At 47.2% G+C, this 24,837-nt stretch overlaps 2 protein-coding genes across 4 annotated transcripts in view; one reads left to right on the forward strand and one right to left on the reverse strand.

The window, feature by feature from the left end:
- Nucleotides 1-34: 34 nt before the first annotated feature.
- Nucleotides 35-13,415, reverse strand: SMIM11 (small integral membrane protein 11). Its single transcript, XM_063956516.1, has 3 exons — nucleotides 13,268-13,415; nucleotides 3,224-3,407; nucleotides 35-701 (listed from the first exon to the last, which is right to left on the reverse strand). Exons 1-2 carry the CDS (start codon nucleotides 13,286-13,288, stop codon nucleotides 3,225-3,227), a joined length of 204 nt encoding a protein of 67 aa, XP_063812586.1. The 5' UTR covers nucleotides 13,289-13,415; the 3' UTR covers nucleotides 35-701; nucleotide 3,224.
- The window catches only part of LOC135050225 (uncharacterized), a 28,896-nt gene continuing 16,823 nt past the window's right edge, over nucleotides 12,765-24,837 (forward strand). Inside the window, exons 1-2 of one of the 3 annotated variants that reach the window (XM_063956515.1) lie at nucleotides 12,765-13,030; nucleotides 20,026-20,326. In XM_063956515.1, coding sequence (XP_063812585.1) covers nucleotides 20,034-20,326 — 293 coding nt within the window. In that variant the 5' untranslated portion in view covers nucleotides 12,765-13,030; nucleotides 20,026-20,033. Of the gene's footprint in view, nucleotides 13,031-13,054; nucleotides 13,243-20,025; nucleotides 20,342-24,837 lie in introns of those variants that run through there. The other 2 variants (XM_063956513.1, XM_063956514.1) reach the window with 2 other exon arrangements.

The raw sequence follows: 24,837 nt of genomic DNA on the forward strand, positions 1-24,837 counted from the left end.
CCTTTTTAAACAAATTAAGATTAGTTCTCAAATCTGGATGTTCTACACACATTTATGATCTGGATTTACATTCATTGGACAGCAATCTTTTCAATCTACTTCCATACTTCATAAATTTACAACCCAGAATACAGTGCGTCTAGGCTAAGATGTCACACTTTAAAGGATCAATTCCACCATGTTGTCCATCCTTAATAAATGTTTAGCATTGCTCCTCACAGTGACTGGAGAGATGATCCATTCATACTACCCAGGTGATTTCCAACCTGGGAGTGCCACTGAAAATGATACAGCTGACAGATAGGACCATGGCTTTGGCTCTTAAAACTTCAGATCTTAACCTATTGGACGGACACAAGTTCTGAGTATGGGAAAGTATATTTGCACGTCTTCTGGTAGGCAAACGTCATAACACTTCCTCCATACCAATAAAGCAGGATTTTAGGGCCAAATTTCCTGCCAGTGTCCTCGGAGTCCATGATGATTGAAGAAAAATTGAAAAATTCCCTGAGCAGGCTCATTGTTATGTCAGTAAATAAAAATACTTTCTTTTCCCACAAATTTAATTTAGTACAAAATTATATACTGATTTTTAAAATACACAATTTAATAATTTAACAGTCCACAATTTCTGTCCAGGTTCTGTACTCAATCCATTCCAGTACAACTGGAGAATGCACCCAGCGTAGAGATTAAATCATCTGCATAGAAAATAAAAAGGACTTCATTAAAGTTAAGTGTCCAGTTTTGTAAATACACTGTACATATACAATTTGATGAATGCTGATTCTAAAGCAAAAGCATACAAAAACCAGTTCTCTTCAAAATGCTCCCATCTTCTATATACAATCAGTGCAGCCATGCATGAGAACCCAGCCCTCTAACACTAGAAGCTACGGCGGTAGTAATGCCACTGGTTGTACACTTTATTGTCTGGGCACACAAAATGGCTGCCACTGAGTGAGGTCACTGGTTCAAGTGATTATGCAGGCCGAGTTCCCTTGAATATAGGTGCATCTGACAAAATGGCTGCCACGGAGTGAGGTCACTGGTTCAAGTGAATATGCAGGCTGAGTTCCCTTGAATATAGCTACATCTGACAAAATGGCCTCCACTGTGTATATAGCAAAGTACTGTCCCTGTTTTCCATGCGCAGTCCCAGGTTCTAAAGCTTTGTTCTTGCAATTATTGTCCTGCCTGACATAAACACAATTAAAATATCTATTCTGTATTAATATTTATTCCTCCATTTAAAAAAAAAAAAAAATTAACCCTTCCACTTGCCACTTTAGCCATTACTCTCCCCATCTTTATTTATTTATTAATTCCTTCCCCTCGCTCACCACCACCGTTCTCTGCATTTACTCAAAAGGGTACTGATAATACAACTGTTACTCCATGTCCCCACTAAGCCCACGTGAGCAGGGAGGAGCTGGCAAACCATGTCCAGGGAATTCGGGGGGGATTGGGGCTGCAATGCTGGCGGTCAGCATCCCGACCACTAGAATAACTAGCACCTGTTTGCCGGCATTCCGGCTGGCGGCACTGTAAGATTTTGGGATTCCGGTGTCGGTATCCTGACCACCGGTAATCCCTTCTGGGGCATCAATTATTGCTTCTGTGCAGGGTAAATACTGGCTGCTTTATTATTACACTACAATTTAGATTTCAGATTGCACCCCCCCACCCACCCAAATCTACCTCTCTCAGCACATGTTATATCTGCACACCACGACCCCCCCCCCCCCTCCCCTGCAGTGCACATGGTTTTGCCCCACTGCTAACAAATTTGTTGCTGCAATCAGATCTGAATTAGGCCCAATCTCCTGACCCCATGCTCCATGGTGCCTAACTTCAGGGTTATCCTGTGTGACAATATCTAGGCACCATGGGGAGCGGTCACCAGGTTTGTTGAACCCTGTACTGGTGGACAGTATTCCTAGTTCTTTAACTAACATATATTTTAAATATTTAATGCACCTAGGTGGTTCTTTGTGGTGAACGGGATGCCGCCAGCATCCTGTCAGTGTAGATGTAGAGTCCGTTAACAGACGCCAGAATCCCGATCATCGGCATCCCAAAGTAAGTATTGAGGTGAGGGTTAGACACCACAGGGAGGTTAGCTGTAGCCCTCCTCCCCTCCTGAGTCTTAAGGTGGGTACACACTGATAGATATATCTGCCGATCAATTGATCGGCAGATATATCTATGGACGGATCGGGCAGTGTGCTGTGCATACACACTGCCCGATCCATCGGGGACTGACATCATGAACTGGACGGGCGTGCACACATGCCCACCCAGTTCAGCTGTCAATCACCGCCGGCTGCCGCAGCGCCAGATGTGCTGCGGGGCCGGCGAGATATGTCTGTGAACGACGGAGTTCACAGACATATCGCCCGTACACACTGGCCAACGGACCCGCAATGTATCGGCCGTTCTATAGAACGGCCGATATATTGGCCAGTGTGTATGGGCCTTTAGCCCTAGCCGCCACACTCCCTGTGATTAGATTGGTAACATCCTTTGTCTCTTACATTATGGAACTGCTTATCCTTTGTTCCTCTTACACCAATGGTCACGAGTTAATAACACCCCCTTTTTTCCAGTTTTTACTGAAATTCAATGAATAGCCTGGAATGGTACAAAGGTAATCAGTAAACTGCTACAGGTTAAACTAAAAAGTTATCATTAGCAAAAACTGAAATAAAATAAATGGAAAAAGAGGCTTCCGTGGGCCACGAAACACTGCTATTGACTACTGAAGGCTGGAAGAAGGTCTTATGGACCATTAAATCAAAATGTGAAATCTTTGGTTTATCCCACAGATTTTTTTGTATGCCGTTGAGTAGGCAAAAAGTTGGTTCCTCAGTTTGAGACACCAAATGTCAAACATGAAGGAGGAAGCGCGATGGTCTGGGGTCTTTTGCTGATTCCCCAATTGGTTTCCTGAACAGATTGACTGTCACCCCGAACAAAAAAGGGCTACCACAGCATACTGCAGTACCATACGGTATCTTCTGGTCTATGCCCAGTTGGTTAATGGCTCATCCTACAGCAAGATAATGACCCAAACCATACCTCCAGAACATGACGGAAGGCTACAAACCTTGCAATATATTTATCACTTTCAGTTTATACGAGTGTTTATAGTAAAACAAAGCAAAAAATGAACTTACTGTAAATCTAGTCCCAAAAAAATCCTCAGTAGTTGATTCCTTACCTCAGTCATCTTTTTTCTCCGTTTTGTCCTTCTCTGCTTTCTGTTTCAGCCGTGCTTCTTCCTCCAGCTTCATTTTAGCTTCAAGTCTTCTACGTTGGTATATCTTAGCACCGGCGAACGCCAAACACAATATTACAGTCTTCGCTGCTAAAATGTACATTAGCAGTGGAAAATTATCCAAAATCTGCAAACCGGGAATAGATGTCGTTTAAAAACCAAAAGTGAATAGTTTCTTCTTCATTGCATCAATGTGTTTTGCTAATTTAGATCTGAACCACAGGCATTGTATGGTCTCTGTATAACAGTCCATACAGACATAACATTTAGGGGGTATCCAATTAGATGCACTCATTTTTCGGCTGATAAAAACGGGCTGACATCGCAATTTTTGGTCCATTTATAGTCCATTTAATCAGCCGAAAATAACCCCGCTTTTGGCTGAAAACACATGGGATCTGAGATAAGTATCCGAATCCATGTGTTTGCCTGAGGCACCTGAAGCATTATCCCCGATAAGTTTCAGGTATAGTGGCTAATTGAATAGCTCCCGGCTAATTCATTAGCTGCGGTAAATTGGATACTGGCCTAATGCTGGGCATACACTAAACAATTATCTGGAAGCTAATTTGCCAAATCTGGCTGGCTGGAAAGAAAATCTGGTAATGGATAAGAGCAAATAACAATCGTCCATTTGCTCCCAAACACTGGAAAACAGACAAAAACGGTTTTTCATACAAACTGGTTAAATCACGGACAGGATTTGTCCATTTTCCATTTTTTGGGAACAAATGGTCGATTGTTATTTGCTCTCATCCATTACCAGATTTTCATTCCAACCAGCCAGATAATTGTAGAGTGTATGCCCAGTTTTAGTATGAGACTATTAACTGACCCATTTCTTTAGCAGATAGGCCTATATAGACAGCATGGGTTAAATCAAACGTTCCCAAACGCGGTCCTCAAGGCACCCCAACAGTCCAGGTTTTAGGTATACCCATGGCTCAGCACAGACGGTTAAATCAGATTGACTGAGGTGCCAATTAAGTCACCTGTGGCCAAGCATGGATACATTTAAAACCTGGACCGTTGGGGTGCCTTGAGGGCCGCGTTTGGGAACCTCTGGGTTAAATACTTTAGGAACAACCACAAGAGTGTATATTATATATAGTAGAACACGCCATCATTTGTGCATTACTTTTTAATGATGCAGCTTAAATCAATGAAAATAAATAATCTTATTTAGCAGAAGAATCCTTTCAATGCAATGTTCAAGTAAAGCGAGATAACCACAAACAATTAACAACATTCCATAAGATGTATCAAACCTTAGAGAGAGATACACTGGAGAGAAATAAAGTACCAGCAAATCAGCTCCTAACTGCCATGGTACATGCTGTGTTTGAAAAATGACAGTTAAGAGTTGGTTGGTACTTTATCTCTCTCCACTTTATTTGTCTCGAAGGCTTGAAAAATCTCCCCACTTGTGTTTTGTATCAGAAGATTACCACGTAATTACTAATTAATGAAATATTCCACCTGAGACTGCTATTCATTTGAAAATGGGTAATTAACAAATGGTCATCGTTTAAAAATAAGAATTTACTTACCGATAATTCTATTTCTCGTAGTCCGTAGTGGATGCTGGGGACTCCGTAAGGACCATGGGGAATAGCGGCTCCGCAGGAGACTGGGCACATCTAAAGAAAGCTTTAGGACTAACTGGTGTGCACTGGCTCCTCCCCCTATGACCCTCCTCCAAGCCTCAGTTAGGAAACTGTGCCCGGACGAGCGTACACAATAAGGAAGGATTTTGAATCCCGGGTAAGACTCATACCAGCCACACCAATCACACCGTATAACTTGTGATCTGAACCCAGTTAACAGTATGATAACAGAGGAGTCTCTGAAAAGATGGCTCCCAACAATAATAACCCGATTTTTGTAACAATAACTATGTACAAGTATTGCAGACAATCCGCACTTGGGATGGGCGCCCAGCATCCACTACGGACTACGAGAAATAGAATTATCGGTAAGTAAATTCTTATTTTCTCTAACGTCCTAAGTGGATGCTGGGGACTCCGTAAGGACCATGGGGATTATACCAAAGCTCCCAAACGGGCGGGAGAGTGCGGATGACTCTGCAGCACCGAATGAGAGAACTCCAGGTCCTCCTCAGCCAGGGTATCAAATTTGTAGAATTTAGCAAACGTGTTTGCCCCTGACCAAGTAGCTGCTCGGCAAAGTTGTAAAGCCGAGACCCCTCGGGCAGCCGCCCAAGATGAGCCCACTTTCCTTGTGGAACGGGCTTTTACAGATTTTAGCTGTGGCAGGCCTGCCACAGAATGTGCAAGCTGAATTGTACTACAAATCCAACGAGCAATAGTCTGCTTAGAAGCAGGAGCACCCAGCATGTTGGGTGCATACAGGATAAACAGCGAGTCAGATTTCCTGACTCCAGCCGTCCTGGAACATATTTTCAGGGCCCTGACAACATCCAGCAACTTGGATTCCTCCAAGTCCCTAGTAGCCGCAGGCACCACAATAGGTTGGTTCAGGTGAAAACGCTGGAACCACCTTAGGGAGAAACTGAGGACGAGTCCTCAATTCCGCCCTGTCCGAATGGAAAATCAGATAAGGGCTTTTACAGGATAAAGCCGCCAATCCTGACACGCGCCTGGCCCAGGCCAGGGCCAACAGCATGACCACTTTACATGTGAGATATTTTAACTCCACAGATTTAAGTGGTTCAAACCAATGTGACTTTTGGAACCCAAACTACATTGAGATCCCAAATTGCCACTGGAGGCACAAAGGGAGGCTGTATATGCAGTACCCCTTTTACAAACGTCTAAACTTCAGGGACTGAAGCTAGTTCTTTTTTGGAAGAAAATTGACAGGGCCGAAATCTGAACCTTAATGGACCCCAATTTCAGGCCCATAGACACTCCTGTTTGCAGGAAATGTAGGAATCGACCCAGTTGAATTTCCTCCGTCGGGCCTTACTGGCCTCGCACTACGCAACATATTTTCGCCAATTGCGGTGATAATGTTTTTGCGGTTACATCCTTCCTGGCTTTTGATCAGGATAGGGATGACTTCATCCGGAATGCCTTTTTTCCTTCAGGATCCGGTGTTCAACCGCCATGCCGTCAAACGCAGCCGCGGTAAGTCTTGGAACAGACAGGGTCCTTGCTGGAGCAGGTCCCTTCTTAGAGGTAGAGGCCACGGATCCTCCGTTACCCTTTCTTGAAGTTCCGGTTACCAAGTCCTTTTTGGTCCATCCGGAGCCACGAATATAGTGCTTACTCCTCTCCATCTTATCAATCTCAGTACCTTGGGTATGAGAGGCAGAGGAGGGAACACATACACTGACTGGTACACCCACGGTGTTACCAGAGCGTCTACAACTATTGCCTGAGGGTCTCTTGACCTGGCGCAATACCGGTCGAGTTTTTTAATCATGTGGACGACTTCTGGGTGAAGTCCCCACTCTCCCGGGTGGAGGTCGTGCTGAGGAAGTCTGCTTCCCAGTTGTCCACTCCCGGAATGAATACTGTTGACAGTGCTATTACATGATTTTCCGCCCAGCGGAGAATCCTTGCAGCTTCTGCAATTGCCCTCCTGCTTCTTGTGCCACCCTGTCTGTTTACGTGGGTGACTGCCATGATGTTGTCCGACTGGATCAACACCGGCTGACCTTGAAGCAGAGGTCTCGCTAAGCTTAGAGCATTGTAAATGGCCCTTAGCTTCAGGATATTTATGTGAAGTGATGTATCCAGGCTTGACCCTAAGCCCTGGATATTCCTTCCCTGTGTGACTGCTCCCCAGCCTCGCAGGCTGGCATCCGTGGTCACCAGGACCCAGTCCTGAATGCCGAATCTGCGGCCCTCTAGAAGATGAGCACTCTGCAACCACCACAGGATGGATACCCTTGTCCTTGGTGACAGGGTTATCCGCTGATGCATCTGAAAATGCGACCTGGACCATTTGTCCAGTAGGTTCCACTGGAAAGTTCTTGCGTGGAATCTAACGAATGGGATTGCTTCGTAGGAAGCCACCATTTTTTCCCAGAACCCTTGTGCATTGATGCACTGAGACTTGGTTCGGTTTTAGGAGGTTCTTGATTAGCTCGGATAACTCCCTGGCTTTCTCTTCCGGGAGAAACACCTTTTTTCTGGACTGTGTCCAGGATCATCCCTAGGAAACAGAAGACAAGTCGTCGGAACCAGCTGCGATTTTGGAATATTGAGAACCCAATCGTGCTGCCGCAACACTACCTGAGATAGTGCTACGCCGACCTCCAACTGTTCCCTGGATCTTACCCTTATCAGGGAATCGTCCAAGTAAGGGATAACTAAAATTTCCTTCCTTCGAAGGGATATCATTTCGTCCATTACCTTGGTAAAGACCCGGGGTGCTGTGGACCATCCCTACGGCAGCGTCTGAACTGATAGTGACAGTTCTGTACCATAACCTGAGGTACCCTTGGTGAGAAGGGTAAATTTTGACATGAAGGTAAGCATCCTTGATGTCCCGAGACATCATGTAGTCCCCTTCTTCCAGGTTCGCAATCACTGCTCTGAGTGACTCAATCTTGAATTTGAACCTCTGTATGTAAGTGTTCAAAGATTTTAGATTTTAGAATCGGTCTCACCGAGCCGTCTGGCTTCGGTACCACAATAGTGTGGAATAATACCCCGTTCCCTGTTGCAGGAGGGGTACCTTGATTATCACCTGCTGGGAATACAGCTTGTGAATGGCTTCCAAAACTGCCTCCCTGTCAGAGGGAGACGTCGGTAAAGCCGACTTTTGGAAACGGCGAGGGGGAGACGTCTCGAATTCCAATATGTACCCCTGAGATATTACCTGAAGGATCCAGGGGTCTACTTGCGAGTGAGCCCACTGCACACTGAAATTCATTGAGAACGGGCCCCCACCGTGCCTGAGCTTGTAAAGCCATAGCGTCATACTGAGGGCTTGGCAGAGGCGGGAAAGGGTTTCTGTTCCTGGGAACTGGCTGATCTCTGCAGCCTTTTTCCTCTCCCTCTGTCACGAGCAGAAAAGAGGAACCTTTTGTCCGCTTGCCAACAAAGGACTGCGCCTGATAATACGGCGTCTTATTTTGAGAGGCGACCTGGGGTACAAACGTGGATTTCCCAGCTGTTGCCGTGGCCACCAGGTCTAAAAGACCGACCCCAAATGTCCCCTTTCAAAGGCAATACTTCCAAATGCCGTTTGGAATCCGCATCACCTGACCATTTTACTGGTAGAATTGGACAACGCACTTATACTTGATGCCAGTCGGCAATTATTCCGCTGTGCATCATGCATATATAGAAATGCATCTTTTAAATGCTCTATAGGCAATAATATACTATCCTTATCTAGGATATCAATATTTCCAGTCAGGGAATCCGACCATGCCAACCCAGCACTGCACCTCCAGGCTGAGGCGATAGCTGGTCGCAGTATAACACCAGTATGTGTGTAAATACCTTTTTTGGATACCCTCCTGCTTTCTATCAGCAGGATCCTTAAGGGCGGCCATCTCATGAGAGGGTAGAGCCCTTGTTCTTACAAGCGTGTGAGCGCCTTATCCCCCCTAGGGGGTGTTTCCCAACGCATCCTAACCTCTGGCGGGAAAGGGTATGCAGCCAATACTTTTTAAGAAATTATTAATTGTTATCGGGGGGAAACCCACGCATCATCACACACCTCATTTTATTTCTCAGATTCAGGAAAACTACAGGTAGTTTTTCCCTCACCGAACATAATACCCCTTTTTTGGTGGTACTCGTATTATCAGAAATGTATAAAAACATTTTCCATTGTCTTAATCATGTAACGTGTGGCCCTACTGGAAATCACGGTTGTCTCTTCACCGTCGACACAGGAGTCAGTATCCGTGTCGGCGTCTGTATCTGCCATCTGAGGTAACGGCCGCTTTAGAGCCCCTGACGGCCTATGAGACGTCTGGACAGGCACAAGCTGAGTAGCCGGCTGTCTCATGTCAACCACTGTTTTTTTTATATAGAGCTGACACTGTCACGTAATTTTCAACAGTACATCCACTCAGGTGTCGACCCCCTAGGGGGTGACATCACTGTTACAGACACTCTGCTCCGTCTCCACATAATTTTTCTCCTCATACATGTCGACACAAACGTACCGACACACAGCACACACACAGGGAATGCTCTGATAGAGGACAGGACCCCACTAGCCCTTTGGGGAGACAGAGGGAGAGTATGCCAGCACACACCAGAGCGCTATATATATACAGGGATAACCTTATATAAGTGTTTTTCCCCTTATAGCTGCTGTATGTTTTAATACTGCGCCTAATTAGTGCCCCCCTCTCTTTTTTTAACCCTTTCTGTCTGCAGGGAAGAGCCAGGGAGCTTCCCTCCAACTGAGCTGTGAGGGAAAATGGCGCCAGTGTGCTGAGGAGATAGGCTCCGCCCCCTTTTCGGCGGCCTTATCTCCCGGTTTTTTGTATATTCTGGCAGGGGTTAAATGCATCCATATAGCCCAGGAGCTATATGTGATGCATTTTTTGCCATGTAAGGTATTTCTGTCATGTTTTATTGCGTCTCAGGGCGCCCCCCCCCAGCGCCCTGCACCCTCAGTGACCGGAGTATGAAGTGTGCTGAGAGCAATGGCGCACAGCTGCAGTGCTGTGCGCTACCTTATTGAAGACAGGAACGTCTTCTGCCGCCGATTTTTCCGGACCTCTTCGCTCTTCTGGCTCTGTAAGGGGGCCGGCGGCGCGGCTCCGGGACCCATCCAGGCTGGACCTGTGATCGTCCCTCTGGAGCTAATGTCCAGTAGCCAAGAAGCCCAATCCACTCTGCACGCAGGTGAGTTCGCTTCTTCTCCCCTTAGTCCCTCGATGCAGTGAGCCTGTTGCCAGCAGGTCTCACTGAAAATAACAAACCTAAACTAAAACTTTCACTAAGAAGCTCAGGAGAGCCCCTAGTGTGCACCCTTCTCGTCGGGCACAGAAATCTAACTGAGGCTTGGAGGAGGGTCATAGGGGGAGGAGCCAGTGCACACCAGTTAGTCCTAAAGCTTTCTTTAGATGTGCCCAGTCTCCTGCGGAGCCGCTATTCCCCATGGTCCTTACGGAGTCCCCAGCATCCACTTAGGACGTTAGAGAAATGTAGTTACAATCAGAAAGGGAAAACATTTCTAAATGCCATTTAGTGTTGTGTGTTGTAAGGTCTGACTTTGGCAAAACAGCTGCCATCACAGTATAGAGGCTCAGAGAAACGCAGCAGGCTGCAGCTGCTCCATTTGTTCTCCTACAGACCCCTCTGCATGGGGTGGCGTAGTACCAGAGACCATGGTATGTTTCCTCTGCTCTGTATGGCGGAAGTCTTGGTTTATTTATAACGCTGACCACTTATTATAGTTAGCTCGTCGTTACGTGCCTTAGCCTATAAAGCACAATGGGAGATGAAGAAAAACATTTATATACAAAATCTATATTATATATATATATATATATATATATGAGAGAGAGAGATTAAACAATATTGTACATTTTCGTTCTTATTGCTGCATATCACTGCAATAAGAAATTATATAAATATGGAATTCAACATGTCTCTAGCCACGACACAGGCTCCGATATGCCCCTGTCCCGGCGAACTGAAAGAAGTTTCACTATTTCACACTGGCCGATTTTCACCAGGCGGCTTTTAGCCGTGTACTTTTTAAATTAAGTGTTGTGCCACATAGCAGCTTTCAGAAGGCACGGCACGGTTGCCATGTTACAGCCGTCTATGGGGCTGATTGATCAGGTCTGAACTGCGCCGGCGCATGCCAGGCAGCTGACGGCTGTCGTAGCCCAGTGATCGCCTCTGCCTGATTGACAGGCAAAGGCGGGAGGGGGCGTTCAGCTGCAGTTTAGGGGACGCGGTCCGGGCAGCACAGGCGTTGGGGGTGGCGGGCAGCGGTGGCTACTTGATGTCACACGCAGAGATGAGTAGCTCCCTGCCAGCGCTGGCTGGGAGCTACTCATGAAGTACAAAAGCATCGCCGCTGTGCGATGCTTTTGTACTTGTGCGACGGGGCAGAGACTGTTATTCGGGGCGGACTAGCCCTGTGCTGGGCGTCCCCCGCATGTCAGTGTGACTGATCGTATCAGGTCTGAATTACCCCCTATATACACTAAGTTGGACAGCTGCTGTTATTGCTGCTGAGGCTGAGCATGTTGAGATCCTTCAACACGACACAAAGCCGTTCCGTGTGAAAGGATCTGAATCACGGGCGGCAAAAAAACGGCATGTGTAAAATAGCCCGTAAGAGTAATGCTTAGACTATCACTTCACAAGTCAAGGCTGATAAGCATGCACGGATGTCCGGCTGCGAGTGTGCGAGTACAAGATGGCGGTAAACAAGCCAATGATGGCATCAGGACCACAGCAGGCATCTCCAATATCTGCAGCAGTACCATCATATAAAATGTTCACACTACGTAAAACATGCGGTAAAGTCTCCGAAAACCAGATTACACGCAAATCTATTTTAATAACTATGCCGCATAATTATAAGCCACAGATTTCCTTACTTGGGGCCACAGAGGAATGATGGGGCTTAAGGACAGAAGCCTACTTAAAAGTTCCTTTGGATCAGACACTGCTTAGAAGTAGTTTCCACAACTGCAGCCCCCATTATTCTCAGCTGGACAGCGGGAGCACAATAACTGCAGAGTATATGGTTTTAATAGTAACCAAATATTATTTTTAGAAGATGTCACATAGAGGTCTATTCACAAAGCAGTGAAAAGTGTGATGAAGTAAGCCAGTGGAGAGGTTACCCATGGCAACCAATAAACTGCTGAATTATAATTTATTGAATGCACTTGATAAATGGTAGATGCTAGAATCAAGTGGGCTAAGGGACCTTTTCCGTAAGGGGGAGGAGTTACGACGCAAGGGGGAGGAGCTAGGCCAGCGGGATAGTTCCTCTACTATCCACGCCACCAACTATTACCTTTAGTAATTAGGTGGTGAGCAGAGCGGAGCGAGCCACCGTGCCCGAAGCGTGGCAAGCGAAGCGAGCCCGCGAGGGTACTTTTCGGGTACCCTGTTCGCCCGTAGCTCCTCCCCCTGCTGACGTAGCTCGTCCCCTCAATACATCACAAGGTCCCTTCAGCCCCTCCGATATAGAACCAACCCTTGATAAATGTTACTTCAAAGCGGATTGGTTGCTATGGACAACTTCTCCACTCTTTTCACTGCTTCATGAATAGACCCCAATAAAAGTTATCTTTCATAGCTCATCCATGTCACTGCTCTGCCCTATCACATCTACCTGATCACAGTGAGTGACATGACTTTAAAACAACCTTTAATATTTATTATTAAATGGAAATTGGCAACAACAAAAAAAGCTTTATGGCAGGACAACAGAGCACTAGTCGCTAAAAGACGAACTGTACTCGTTACTATTTTGTCTCCATCTCTGTAATATATTCTGACGTCAGTAGGTTATGCTTTAATGAGCGTGGGCTTCAGTAAAATGGCCGACGCGGTGTGGCTATGGGCACTGTACTGCAGACATTACATAAACCGTAATCGTGTTTTTACAATAATATGTGCCTGGTAGAGACAAAGCGTGGTGAGGCTGCAAAATCAATTGTGTCGTGAATAAATGGCTATTACCTGCATGCAACAAAGCCTGTGGGTGACAACCACACAGACTGGGGACAGCTCTCATTGTTTGCACTTTGCTCTCTTGCTCAGTGCAGCAGAGCCTGGGAAGGCAGCTTTAGGAGTACAGTGAGCCTTGCTACTGGTAAGATCCTGTTGTGCATTTGTGCAGGTTGTATCATCATTGTCATCTTCATCACCTCCCCTATAGCATGTAATACCCAAGCACCATGTGCAGCCACACCTGATGACACTAGTAGCATGAAGCTGTGGACAACAATACTCCTTTTGTACTGCAAACCCTTCTGCACCTTTCCCCAGGATCCAGTTGCACTCTGTGAGGTGACTGTCAGCATAGTAAGTTGCAATCATCACTGCTCACCTTCCAATTGAAGTCTGGCATCTTGCAATGTATCAGTCAGTGAGTGGTCTGCAGCCTGGAAGACTTGTGCTGGTCACAGCTTGCAGCAAGATGTTAATGTATACTGACTGAATCTGCTCTTCTTGCCACTGGGAGGAGCTCGGTTCATTCTGGAAACTTCAGGCTGCTGTCCTGGATTGACAGGCGGCAGATGGAGTAGCAGTTGTGTAGGTGCCTAGATGGTTATTCACGTACAACTGAGCTGACTGCAGCAAAAGAAAAGAAACACTATAGAATTACATTCTGTTAAAAAAAAAATGCAGTTGTGTAATTTTGTAATTTCTAATTGCCATTGTTTTGCACAATTTATATTTTATAAATTGTATACCTTTAGTGCTCCTCCTTCCACTAGGGGACGCTAGAGCTTAAGACAATGGGGTATAGAAGGGTGTATGACTGGTGTGGATCATTAGATCAACAGTGTCTAGGTCGACAATGTTTAGGTCAACCACTATAGGTCGACAGGGTTTGAAGGTCGAAAGGGTTTCTAGGTCGACCATGTTCAAGGTCGACATGACTTTTTCATGTTTTTTTGGTGGCGTTTTCTCCGTACAGTGACCGGGAAGCCAAATTAGTGCACCATGTCCCCTCGCTTCGCTTGCCATGCTTCGGGCAAGGTTACTATTCCCAATCGTAGTCCACGTGGATCATTAAGTATGAAAAAGTAAAAAAAAAAGTGAAAAACTCATGTCGATCTTTTGACCGGTCGACCTAGAACATGTCAATCTAGAAACCCTGTTGACCTTGAAAACATGTCGACCTAGTGACTGTCGACCTAAACATTGTCGACCTAGACACTGTCGATCTTCAGACCGGATCCCGTATGACAGAGGTTCCCAAACGCGGTCCTCAAGGCGCCCCAACATTCCAGGCGTTAGGTATATCCATGGCTCAGCACAGATGGTTAAATCATATTGACTAAGGTGCTAATTAAATCACCTGTGGACAAAGCATGGATACATTTAAAACCTGGACCGTTGGGGTGCCTTGAGGACCGCGTTTGGGAACCTCTGGTGTATGAAATAGTTTTATATATTTTCTTTTTAATAAACATTTCTCTAACGTCCTAGAGGATGCTGGGGACTCCGTAAGGACCATGGGGATAGACGGGCTCCGCAGGAGACATGGGCACTTTAAGAAAGAATTTAGTTCCTGGTGTGCTCTGGCTCCTCCCTCTATGCCCCTCCTCCAGACCTCAGTTTGAGACTGTGCCCAGAGGAGCTGGGTGCTGTTCAGTGAGCTCTCCTGAGTTTGCTGATAGAAAGTATTTTGTTAGGTTTTTTATTTTCAGGGAGCTCTGCTGGCAACAGACTCCCTGCATCGTGGGACAGAGGGGAGAGAAGCAGCCCTACTCTCTGAAGCTAGGTCCTGCTTCTTAGGCTACTGGACACCATTAGCTCCAGAGGGATTGGTACGCAGGATCTCACCCTCGCCGTCCGATCCCAGAGCCGCGCTGCCGTCCCCCTCGCAGAGCCGGAAGACAGAAGCCGGGTGAGTATGAGAAGCAAGAAGACTTCACAGGCGGCAGAAGACTCCGTGTTCTTCACTGAGGTAATGCACAGCACTGCAGCTGTGCACCATTGCTCCCACACACCTCACATACTCCGGTCACTGTAAGGGTGCAGGGCGCAGGCGGGGGGCACCCTGGGCAGCATTTGGGACCTCATATTGGCAAAAAGAACACATATATACAGCTGGGCACTGTATATATGTATGAGCCCCCGCCAAAATTACTGTTTAAGCGGGACAGAAGCCCGCCGCCGAGGGGGCGGGGCTTCTCCCTCAGCACTCACCAGCGCCATTTTTTCTCCACAGCACCGCTGAGAGGAAGCTACCCGGGCTCTCCCCTGCTGATATACGGTAGAAGAGGGTTGAAAAGAGAGGGGGGGCACATAATTAGGCGTAAAAACTATAACATACAGCAGCTACCTGGTTAACATTAAGTTACTGTGTTATTCCTGGGATATTATAGCGCTGGGGTGTGTGCTGGCATTCTCTCTCTCTGTCTCTCCAAAGGGCCTGGTGGGGGAACTGTCTTCAGTAAAGGCCATTCCCTGTGTGTGTGGTGTGTCGGTACGCTTGTGTCGACATGTCTGATGAGGAAGGCTATGTGGGAGAGGAGCGGGAACAAATGAATGTGGTGTCTCCGCCGACGGCGCGAACACCTGATTGGATGGATATGTGGAAGGTTTTAAATGATAATGTTAATTCCTTGCATAAAAGATTTGACAAGGCTGATGCATTCGGGCAGTCAGGGTCTCAACCCATGCCTGACCCTATGTCGCAGGGACTGTCAGGGTCTCATAAGCGCCCACTATCCCAAATTGTTGACACAGATACCGACATGGATTCCGACTCCAGTGTCGATTACGATGATGCAAAGTTACAGCCAAAATTGGCTAAATCCCTTCGATATAGGATTATAGCAATAAAGGATGTTTTGCACATCAGAGGAAACCCCTGTCCCTGACACGAGGGTGTATATGTATAAGGGAAAGAAGCCTGAGGTAACTTTTCCCCCCTCACACGAACTGAATGAGTTATGTGAAAAAGCTTGGGAATCTCCAGATAAAAAACTGCAGATTTCCAAACGGATTCTTATGGCGTATCCTTTCCCGCCAACGGATAGGGTACGATGGGAATCCTCCCCTAGGGTGGACAAAGCTTTAACACGCTTATCCAAAAAGGTAGCCCTGCCGTCCCAGGATACGGCTACCCTCAAAGATGCTGCTGATCGCAAACAGGAGGTTACCCTGAAGTCCATTTATACACATTCGGGTACCTTACGAAGACCGGCAATTGTGTCGGCCTGGGTGTGTAGTGCTGTAGCGGCATGGACGGATACCTTATCTGAGGAATTGGATACCCTAGATAAGAATACTGTATTATTGACCCTGGGGCATATAAAAGACGCTGTCCTATATATGAGAGATGCTCAAAGAGACATTAGTCTACTGGGTTCTAGAATAAACGCTATGTCGATTTCTGCCAGAAGGGTCCTGTGGACTCGGCAATGGACAGGTGATGCCGACTCAAAAAGGCATATGGAGGTTTTACCTGGTCTCCACAGCTACAGCTGGAAAGTCAAATTTTTTGCCTTATGTTCCCTCACAGCCTAAGAGAGCACTGCATTATAAAATGCAGTCCTTTCGTTCACAAAGAAACAAGAAAGTCCGAGGTACGTCCTTTCTTGTCAGAGGTAGGGGCAGAGGAAAGAAGCTGCACAACGCAGCTAGTTCCCAGGAACAGAAGTCCTCACCGGCCTCTACAAAATCCACCGCATGACGCTGGGGCTCCACTGGCGGAGCCGGGCCCTGTGGGTGCACGTCTCCGGAATTTCAGCCATATGTGGGTTCACTCCCAGGTGGATCCTTGGGCAATAGAAATTGTGTCTCAGGGTTACAAGCTGGAATTCGAAGAGGTGCCTCCTCGCCGGTATTTCAAATCGGCCCTACCATCTTCCCCCCAAGAGAGGGAAATAGTGTTAAACGCAATACAAAATTTGTATCTTCAGCAGGTGGTGGTCAAGGTTCCCCTCCTTCAACAGGGAAGGGGTTATTATTCGACCATGTTTGTAGTCCCGAAACCGGACGGTTTGGTCAGACCCATATTGAATTTAAATTCTCTGAACTTATACTTGAAAAGGTTCAAGATGGAATCGCTAAGAGCGGTCATCGCAAGCCTGGAAGGGGGGGATTTTATGGAGTCACTGGACATAAAGGATGCGTACCTTCATGTCCCCATTTATCCACCTCATCAGGCGGTACAGGATTGTCATTACCAATTTCAGAGTTGCCGTTTGTTCTCTCAACGGCCCGAGGATTTTCACCAAGGTAATGGTGGAAATGATGGTGCTCCTGCGGAAGCAAGGTGTCACAATTATCCCGTACTTGGACGATCTCATAAAAGCGAGATCAAGAGAGCAGTTGCTGAACAGCGTATCTCTTTCACTGAAAGTGTTACAGCAACACGGCTGGATTCTCAATATTCCAAAGTCGCAGTTGGTTCCTACGACTCGTCTGCCCTTCTTGGGCATGATTCTGGACACGGACCAGAAGAGGGTTTATCTCCCGATAGAGAAGGCCCAGGAACTCATGACTCTGGTCAAGAACCTATTGAAACCAAAACAGGTGTCAGTGCATCATTGCACTCGAGTCCTGGGAAAGATGGTGGCGTCATACGAGGCCATTCCCTTCGGCAGGTTCCATGCGAGGACTTTCCAATGGGACCTACTGGACAAGTGGTCCGGGTCACATCTTCAGATGCATCGGTTGATCACCCTATCCCCCTGGGCCAGGGTGTCACTACTGTGGTGGCTGCAGAGTGCTCACCTTCTCGAGGGCCGCAGATTCGGCATTCAGGACTGGATCCTGGTGACCACGGACGCAAGCCTCCGAGGTTGGGGAGCAGTCACACAGGGAAGAAATTTCCAGGGTCTTTGGTCAAGTCAAGAGACTTGTCTTCACATCAAAATCCTGGAGCTAAGGGCCATATACAACGCCCTACGTCAAGCGGAGACCTTACTTCGCGACCGACCAGTTCTGATCCAGTCAGACAACATCACTGCAGTGGCTCATGTAAACCGCCAAGGCGGCACAAGGAGCAGAGTGGCAATGGCGGAAGCCACCAGAATTCTTCGCTGGGCGGAGAATCATGTAAGCACACTGTCAGCAGTGTTCATTCCGGGAGTGGACAACTGGGAAGCAGACTTACTCAGCAGACACGACCTACACCCGGGAGAGTGGGGACTTCATCCAGAAGTCTTCGCACAGATTGTGAGTCGGTGGGAACTGCCACAGATAGACATGATGGCGTCCCGCCTCAACAAAAAGCTACAGAGGTATTGCGCCAGGTCAAGAAACCCTCGGGCAGTAGCGGTAGACGCCCTAGTGACACCGTGGGTGTTCCGGTCAGTCTATGTATTTCCTCCTCTTCCTCTCATACCAAAGGTGTTGAGGATAGTAAGAAGAAAAGGAGTGAGAACAATCCTCATTGTTCCAGATTGGCCAAGACTGACCTGGTATCCAGATCTGCAGGAACTGCTCACAGAAGATCCGTGGCCTCTTCCTCTAAGACAGGACCTGTTGCAACAGGGACCCTGTCTGTTCCAAGACTTACCGCGGCTGCGTTTGACGGCATGGCGGTTGAACGCCGGATCCTAGCAGAAAAAGGCATTCCGGTTGAGGTTATCCCTACGCTGATAAAGGCTAGGAAGGAAGTAACAGCAAAACATTATCACCGTATATGGTGAAAATATGTTTCTTGGTGTGAGACCAAGAATGCTCCTACGGAAGAATTCCATCTGGGTCGTTTCCTTCACTTCCTACAAACTGGAGTGAATTTGGGCCTTAAATTAGGTTCCATTAAGGTCCAGATTTCGGCCCTATCCATTTTCTTTCAAAAAGAATTGGCTTCTCTCCCAGAAGTTCAGACTTTTGTAAAGGGAGTGCTGCATATTCAGCCTCCTTTTGTGCCTCCGGTGGCAACTTGGGATCTTAACGTGGTGTTACGTTTCCTAAAGTCACACTGGTTTGAACCACTTAAAACGGTGGAGTTGAAATATCTCACGTGGAAGGTGGTCATGTTATTAGCCTTGGCTTCGGCTAGGCGAGTGTCTGAATTAGCGGCTTTGTCACATAAAAGCCCCTGTTTGGTTTTCCATATGGATAGAGCAGAATTGCGGACCCGTTCGCAATTTCTGCCAAAAGTGGTTTCATCTTTTCATATGAACCAACCTATTGTGGTGCCTGTGGCTACACGTGACTTGGAGGATTCCGAGTTACTTGATGTGGTCAGGGCTTTGAAAATTTACGTAGCCAGAACGGCTAGAGTCAGGAAAACTGAAGCGCTGTTTGTCCTGTATGTATCCAACAAGATTGGTGCCCCTGCTTCAAAGCAAACTGTTGCTCGCTGGATTTGTAACACGATTCAGCAAGCGCATTCTACGGCTGGTTTGCCGTTACCAAAATCGGTCAAGGCCCATTCCACTAGGAAGGTGGGCTCTTCTTGGGCGGCTGCCCGGGGGGTCTCGGCACTACAGCTGTGTCGAGCTGCTACTTGGTCGGGTTCAAACACTTTTGCAAAATTCTACAAGTTTGATACCCTGGCTGAGGAGGACCTCATGTTTGCTCATTCGGTGCTGCAGAGTCATCCGCACTCTCCCGCCCGTTTGGGAGCTTTGGTATAATCCCCATGGTCCTTACGGAGTCCCCAGCATCCTCTAGGACGTTAGAGAAAATAAGATTTTACTTACCGGTAAATCTATTTCTCGTAGTCCATAGGATCCAGGATGCTGGGCGCCCGTCCCAAGTGCGGACTTCTTCTGCAATGCTTGTATATAGTTATTGCTTCAATAAGGGTTATGTTATAGTTGCATCGGTCTTGAACTGATGATATATTGTTTTCATACTGTTAACTGGGTAGTTTTCACAAGTTATACGGTGTGATTGGTGTGGCTGGTATGAATCTTGCCCTTGGATTAACAAAATCCTTTCCTCGTACTGTCCATCTCCTCTGGGCACAGTTTCTCTAACTGAGGGCTGGAGGAGGGGCATAGAGGGAGGAGCCAGTGCACACCAGGAACTAAATTCTTTCTTAAAGTGCCCATGTCTCCTGCGGAGCCCGTCTATCCCCATGGTCCTTATGGAGTCCCCAGCATCCTCTACGGACTACGAGAAATAGATTTACCGGTAAGTAAAATCTTATTTTTTTGTGCCTAGAGATAACCATGGACGACGAGATACAGTTTTGGTTGTTGGTGCTGGGCTATGTCTTGTCCAAAAGGAAAAAGCGAAGGAGGGAAACGGTCAGGAATTACTGGGTACATCCACTGACCAGCCAGAGGTTTTCCAAGGGCCAGTTCCACCTTCGTTACGGAGACCTACGGACGTGCCCCAAAAGGTTTTTTAACTATTTTAAAATGTCGGTGGGAACGTTTGATGAGCTGCTGGAGCACCTGAGGCCGGCCCTCATCAGAAGTGACACGAAGATGCGACTAGCGATCTCGCCGGAGGAGCGGCTGTGTGTAACTATTAAGTAAGGGGGTATGATATTATATGGGAGGAATATATGAACGGTGCTGGTAGGGTAGGCTTATATGAATGACTAAGGGAATTGGAGCCTTTGGCTGGGATGTAATAAAGTCAGACGTAGGTTTTTTTTTTGTTTTTTTTTTTTTAAAGGGGCAGTCATTAATAAGCATGGTTTTGCCTTGTACATGATTGCCCCTTTAAAAAATCTTCCGAGTTCGGCCGCATCTCGCACGGCTGCTTATCTCGGACCTCATTACATCCCGCCCTTGGAGTTCAACATTAATTATAATATTCACATCGCTGACCTCTGGTAAGACTTCATGTACGTTGTAATTGTGATGACAAGCCTTGATGCACTAAAATAGAACAAAAAGCACACTGCAACACAATGATAGATAAATACACATTAGAATGCGCGTTGTCGTTTCTTGTTTATTAGTGGCTGAAAAAGTTGCGTGCAAAACGGCTAGAATGTTATGTATGTGATACATTTATGAATTGATAATACCCTACAAACAATGGCAGCCATTTTGTGTGCTGAAAAGCTGATTTTGCGTGGCAGATTTTTGCTTTTCAGGGAATGCGTGTCATCACTGAGCCACATGGCCCTTTATGGTCAATATTGCTGATACATGACCGGTATTCATGGGGTCTCGGTTCCTAGCGAATTGATAGGATGCATTGTGAATCACTTACAAAATGGCTGCCACAACTGTTTGCAGACAGAAGTAATACTTACCTCAGGACAGTCCTGTTTTCATATATAGAGGAAAACTGTTTCAATACTGCGGTAAATACAAAATATTAAGGGGTCTAATTACTAAGCCGTGGAGACAGATAAAGGGGTCTATTTACTAAGCATTAGATGGAGATAAAGTACCAGCCAATCCGCTCCTAACTGACACGTCACAGACTGGGTTTGAAAAATGTCAGTTAGGAGTGGATTGGCTGGTACTTTATTTCCGTTGACTTTATCTCCATCCAAGGCTTAATAAATAGACCGCAAAGTACCAACCAATCAGCTCCTGTCATTTTTCAAACACAGCCTGTAACATGGCAGGTAGGAGCTGTTGCTTCTATCTGCAGGGCCAAAACTAGGATTTTTGGCACCCAGGGCAAGACAGTATTTTGACTCTCTCTCTCTCTCTCTCTCTCTCTCTCTCTCTCACTCACTCACTCACTCACTCACTCACCCCCCCCCCCCCCCCCCCCCCTAGGAAAATGGATAGGAACACAAGAAAACTAACATGCACCTCAGATAGAGTATTGTGGGGGACTCTGACTGGCCAACTACTGTAGGAATGCAAGACCCAGTATGCTAGTCAGGACCTAGGACCAATTAAAGAGGAGGAGTACCAACTTTCTGGGCAGGGGGGACACAATGTGGGTTATCCTGGTTGCAGAGAGGAGTCTCTAGGACTGGCTGGTGTTATAAACCTGATATAAGCTGTAGCCCGTATCAAATACAGACAAAGGGGTGTATATATAATTGTAATTTCTCTAACGTCCTAGTGGATGCTGGGAACTCCGTAAGGACCATGGGGAATAGCGGGCTCCGAAGGAGGCTGGGCACTCTAGAAAGATCTTAGACTACCTGGTGTGCACTGGCTCCTCCCACTATGACCCTCCTCCAAGCCTCAGTTAGATTTCGTGCCCGGCCGAGGTTGGATGCACACTAGGGGCTCTCCTGAGCTCTTAGAAAGTTATAGTCTTAGAATTTGTTATTTTCAGTGAGACCTGCTGGCAACAGGCTCACTGCAGCGAGGGACTAAGGGGAGAAGAAGCGAACTCGCCTGCTTGCAGCCGGATTGGGCTTCTTAGGCTACTGGACACCATTAGCTCCAGAGGGATCGACCGCAGGCCCAGCCTTGATGTTCGGTCCCGGAGCCGCGCCGCCGTCCCCCTTACAGAGCCAGAAGCAAGAAGATGGTCCGGAAAATCGGCGGCATGAAGACATCCTGTCTTCACCAAGGTAGCGCACAGCACTGCAGCTGTGCGCCATTGCTCCTCATACACACTTCACACTCCTGTCACTGAGGGTGCAGGGCGCTGGGGGGGGGGGGCGCCCTGAGGCAGCAATAAAAACACCTTGGCTGGCTAAAATACCTCAATATATAGCCCCTGGGGCTATATATGAGGTAAATACCCCTGCCAGAATCCCATAGAAAGCGGGAGAATAGGCCGCAAAAAAGGGGCGGAGCCTATCTCCTCAGCACACTGGCGCCATTTTTCCCTCACAGCTCGGCTGGAAGGAAGCTCCCTGGCTCTTCCCTGCAATTCTACAGTACAGTAAGAGGGAAAAGAGAGGGGGGGCATTAAAATTGGCACTGTATACAGTATATTATATAAAAAGCAGCTATTAGGGACATAACTCAGTTAGTCCCTGTATATATATAGCGCTCTGGTGTGTGCTGGCATACTCTTACTCTGTCCCCCCAAAGGGCTTTTGTGGGTCCTGTCCTCTATTTGAGCATTCCCTGTGTGTGTGGAGTGTGTCGGTACGGCTGTGTCGACATGTTTGAGGAGGATAATGATGTGGAGGGGGAGCAGATGCCTTTAGCAGGGATGTCACCCCCTGGGGGTCAGACACCTGAGTGGATGGTATTATGGCAGGAAATGAGTGCACGTATAGACTCCTTACATAAAAAATTTGACGACATGCCGACTGTGGGACAGCCGAGTCTTCAGCTCGTGCCTGTCCAGGTGTCTCAAAAGTCATCAGGGACTCTGAAACGCCCGTTATCTCAGGTGGCACAAGTAGATGTCGACACGGATACTGACACCAGTGTCGACGACGATGAGTCAAATTTAATGCCCGTTAAGGCCATTCACTGCATGATTGAGGCAATGAAAGAGGTGTTAAATATTTCTGATTTACATCCAGGTACCACAAAAAAGGGTATTATGTTTGGGGAGAAAAAACTACCTGTAGTTTTTCCCCCGTCAGATGAATTAAATGAAGTGTGTGAAGAAGCGTGGGCTTCCCCTGATAAGAAATTGGTAATTCCTAAGAAGCTACTAATGGCGTTCCCTTTCCCGCCAGAGGATAGGTTACGTTGGGAAACACCCCCGAGGGTGGATAAAGCGCTCACACGTTTGTCTAAAAAGGTGGCACTACCTTCCCAGGATACGGCCGCCCTTAAGGAACCTGCTGATAGAAAGCAGGAGGCGATCCTGAAGTCTGTATATACACACTCAGGCATTATACTCAGACCAGCTATTGCGTCAGCATGGATGTGCAGTGCTGCCGCTGCGTGGTCAGATAAACTGTCAGAAAATATTGACACGTTAGACAGAGACACGATCCTGCTAACAATTGACCATATAAAAGACTCAGTCTTATACATGAGAGATGCACAGAGGGAAATCTGCCGGCTGGCATCTAAAATAAGTGCATTATCTATCTCTGCTAGGAGATGCTTATGGACTCGCCAGTGGACTGGAGATGCAGATTCCAAAAGGCACATGGAAGTCTTGCCTTATAAGGGGGAGGAATTATTTGGGGATGGTCTCTCCGACCTAGTTTCCACAGCAACGTCTGGGAAGTCAGCATTTTTACCCCATGTCCCCTCACAGCCTAAGAAGGCGCCATTTTATCAGGTTCAGTCCTTTCGGTCCCAGAAAAACAAGCGGGGAAAAGGAGGGTCTTTTCTGTCAAGAGGCAGGGGAAAAAGGCTGCAGCAAACAGCAGGTTCCCAGGAACAAAAGTCCTCCCCCACTTCCTCTTCCAAGTCCGCCGCATGACGGTGGGGCTTCACAGGCGGAGCCAGGTACGGTGGGGGCCCGCCTCAGGAATTTCAGCGATCAGTGGGCCCGCTCACAGGTGGATCCCTGGATCCTTCAAATAGTATCTCAGGGATACAGGCTGGAATTCGAGGCGACTCCACCCCGCCGTTTCCTAAAATCCGCCTTGCCGATTGCTCCCTCAGACAGGGAGGCGGTGCTAGCAGCGATTCACAAGCTGTATTCCCAGCAGGTGATAATCAAAGTACCCCTACTTCAACAAGGCCGGGGTTACTATTCCACACTATTTGTGGTGCCGAAACCGGACGGTTCGGTGAGACCCATTTTAAATTTGAAATCCTTGAACACATACATAAAAAAATTCAAGTTCAAGATGGAATCGCTCAGGGCGGTTATTGCAAGCCTGGGCGAGGGGGATTACATGGTATCCCTGGACATCAAGGATGCTTACCTGCATGTCCCCATTTACAATTCTCACCAGGAGTACCTCAGATTTGTGGTACAGGACTGCCATTACCAATTCCAGACGCTGCCGTTTGGACTCTCCACGGCACCGAGGGTATTTACCAAGGTTATGGCGGAAATGATGATACTCCTTCGAAAAAAGGGAGTTTTAATTATCCCATACTTGGACGATCTCCTAATAAAGGCACGATCCAAGGAACAGTTGTTAGTGGGAGTAGCACTATCTCAGGAAGTGCTGAGCCAGCACGGCTGGATTTTGAATATCCCAAAGTCACAGCTGGTCCCCACGAC

The sequence above is a fragment of the Pseudophryne corroboree genome, chromosome 2 (assembly GCF_028390025.1).
Source record: "Pseudophryne corroboree isolate aPseCor3 chromosome 2, aPseCor3.hap2, whole genome shotgun sequence".
NCBI lineage: Eukaryota > Metazoa > Chordata > Amphibia > Anura > Myobatrachidae > Pseudophryne > Pseudophryne corroboree.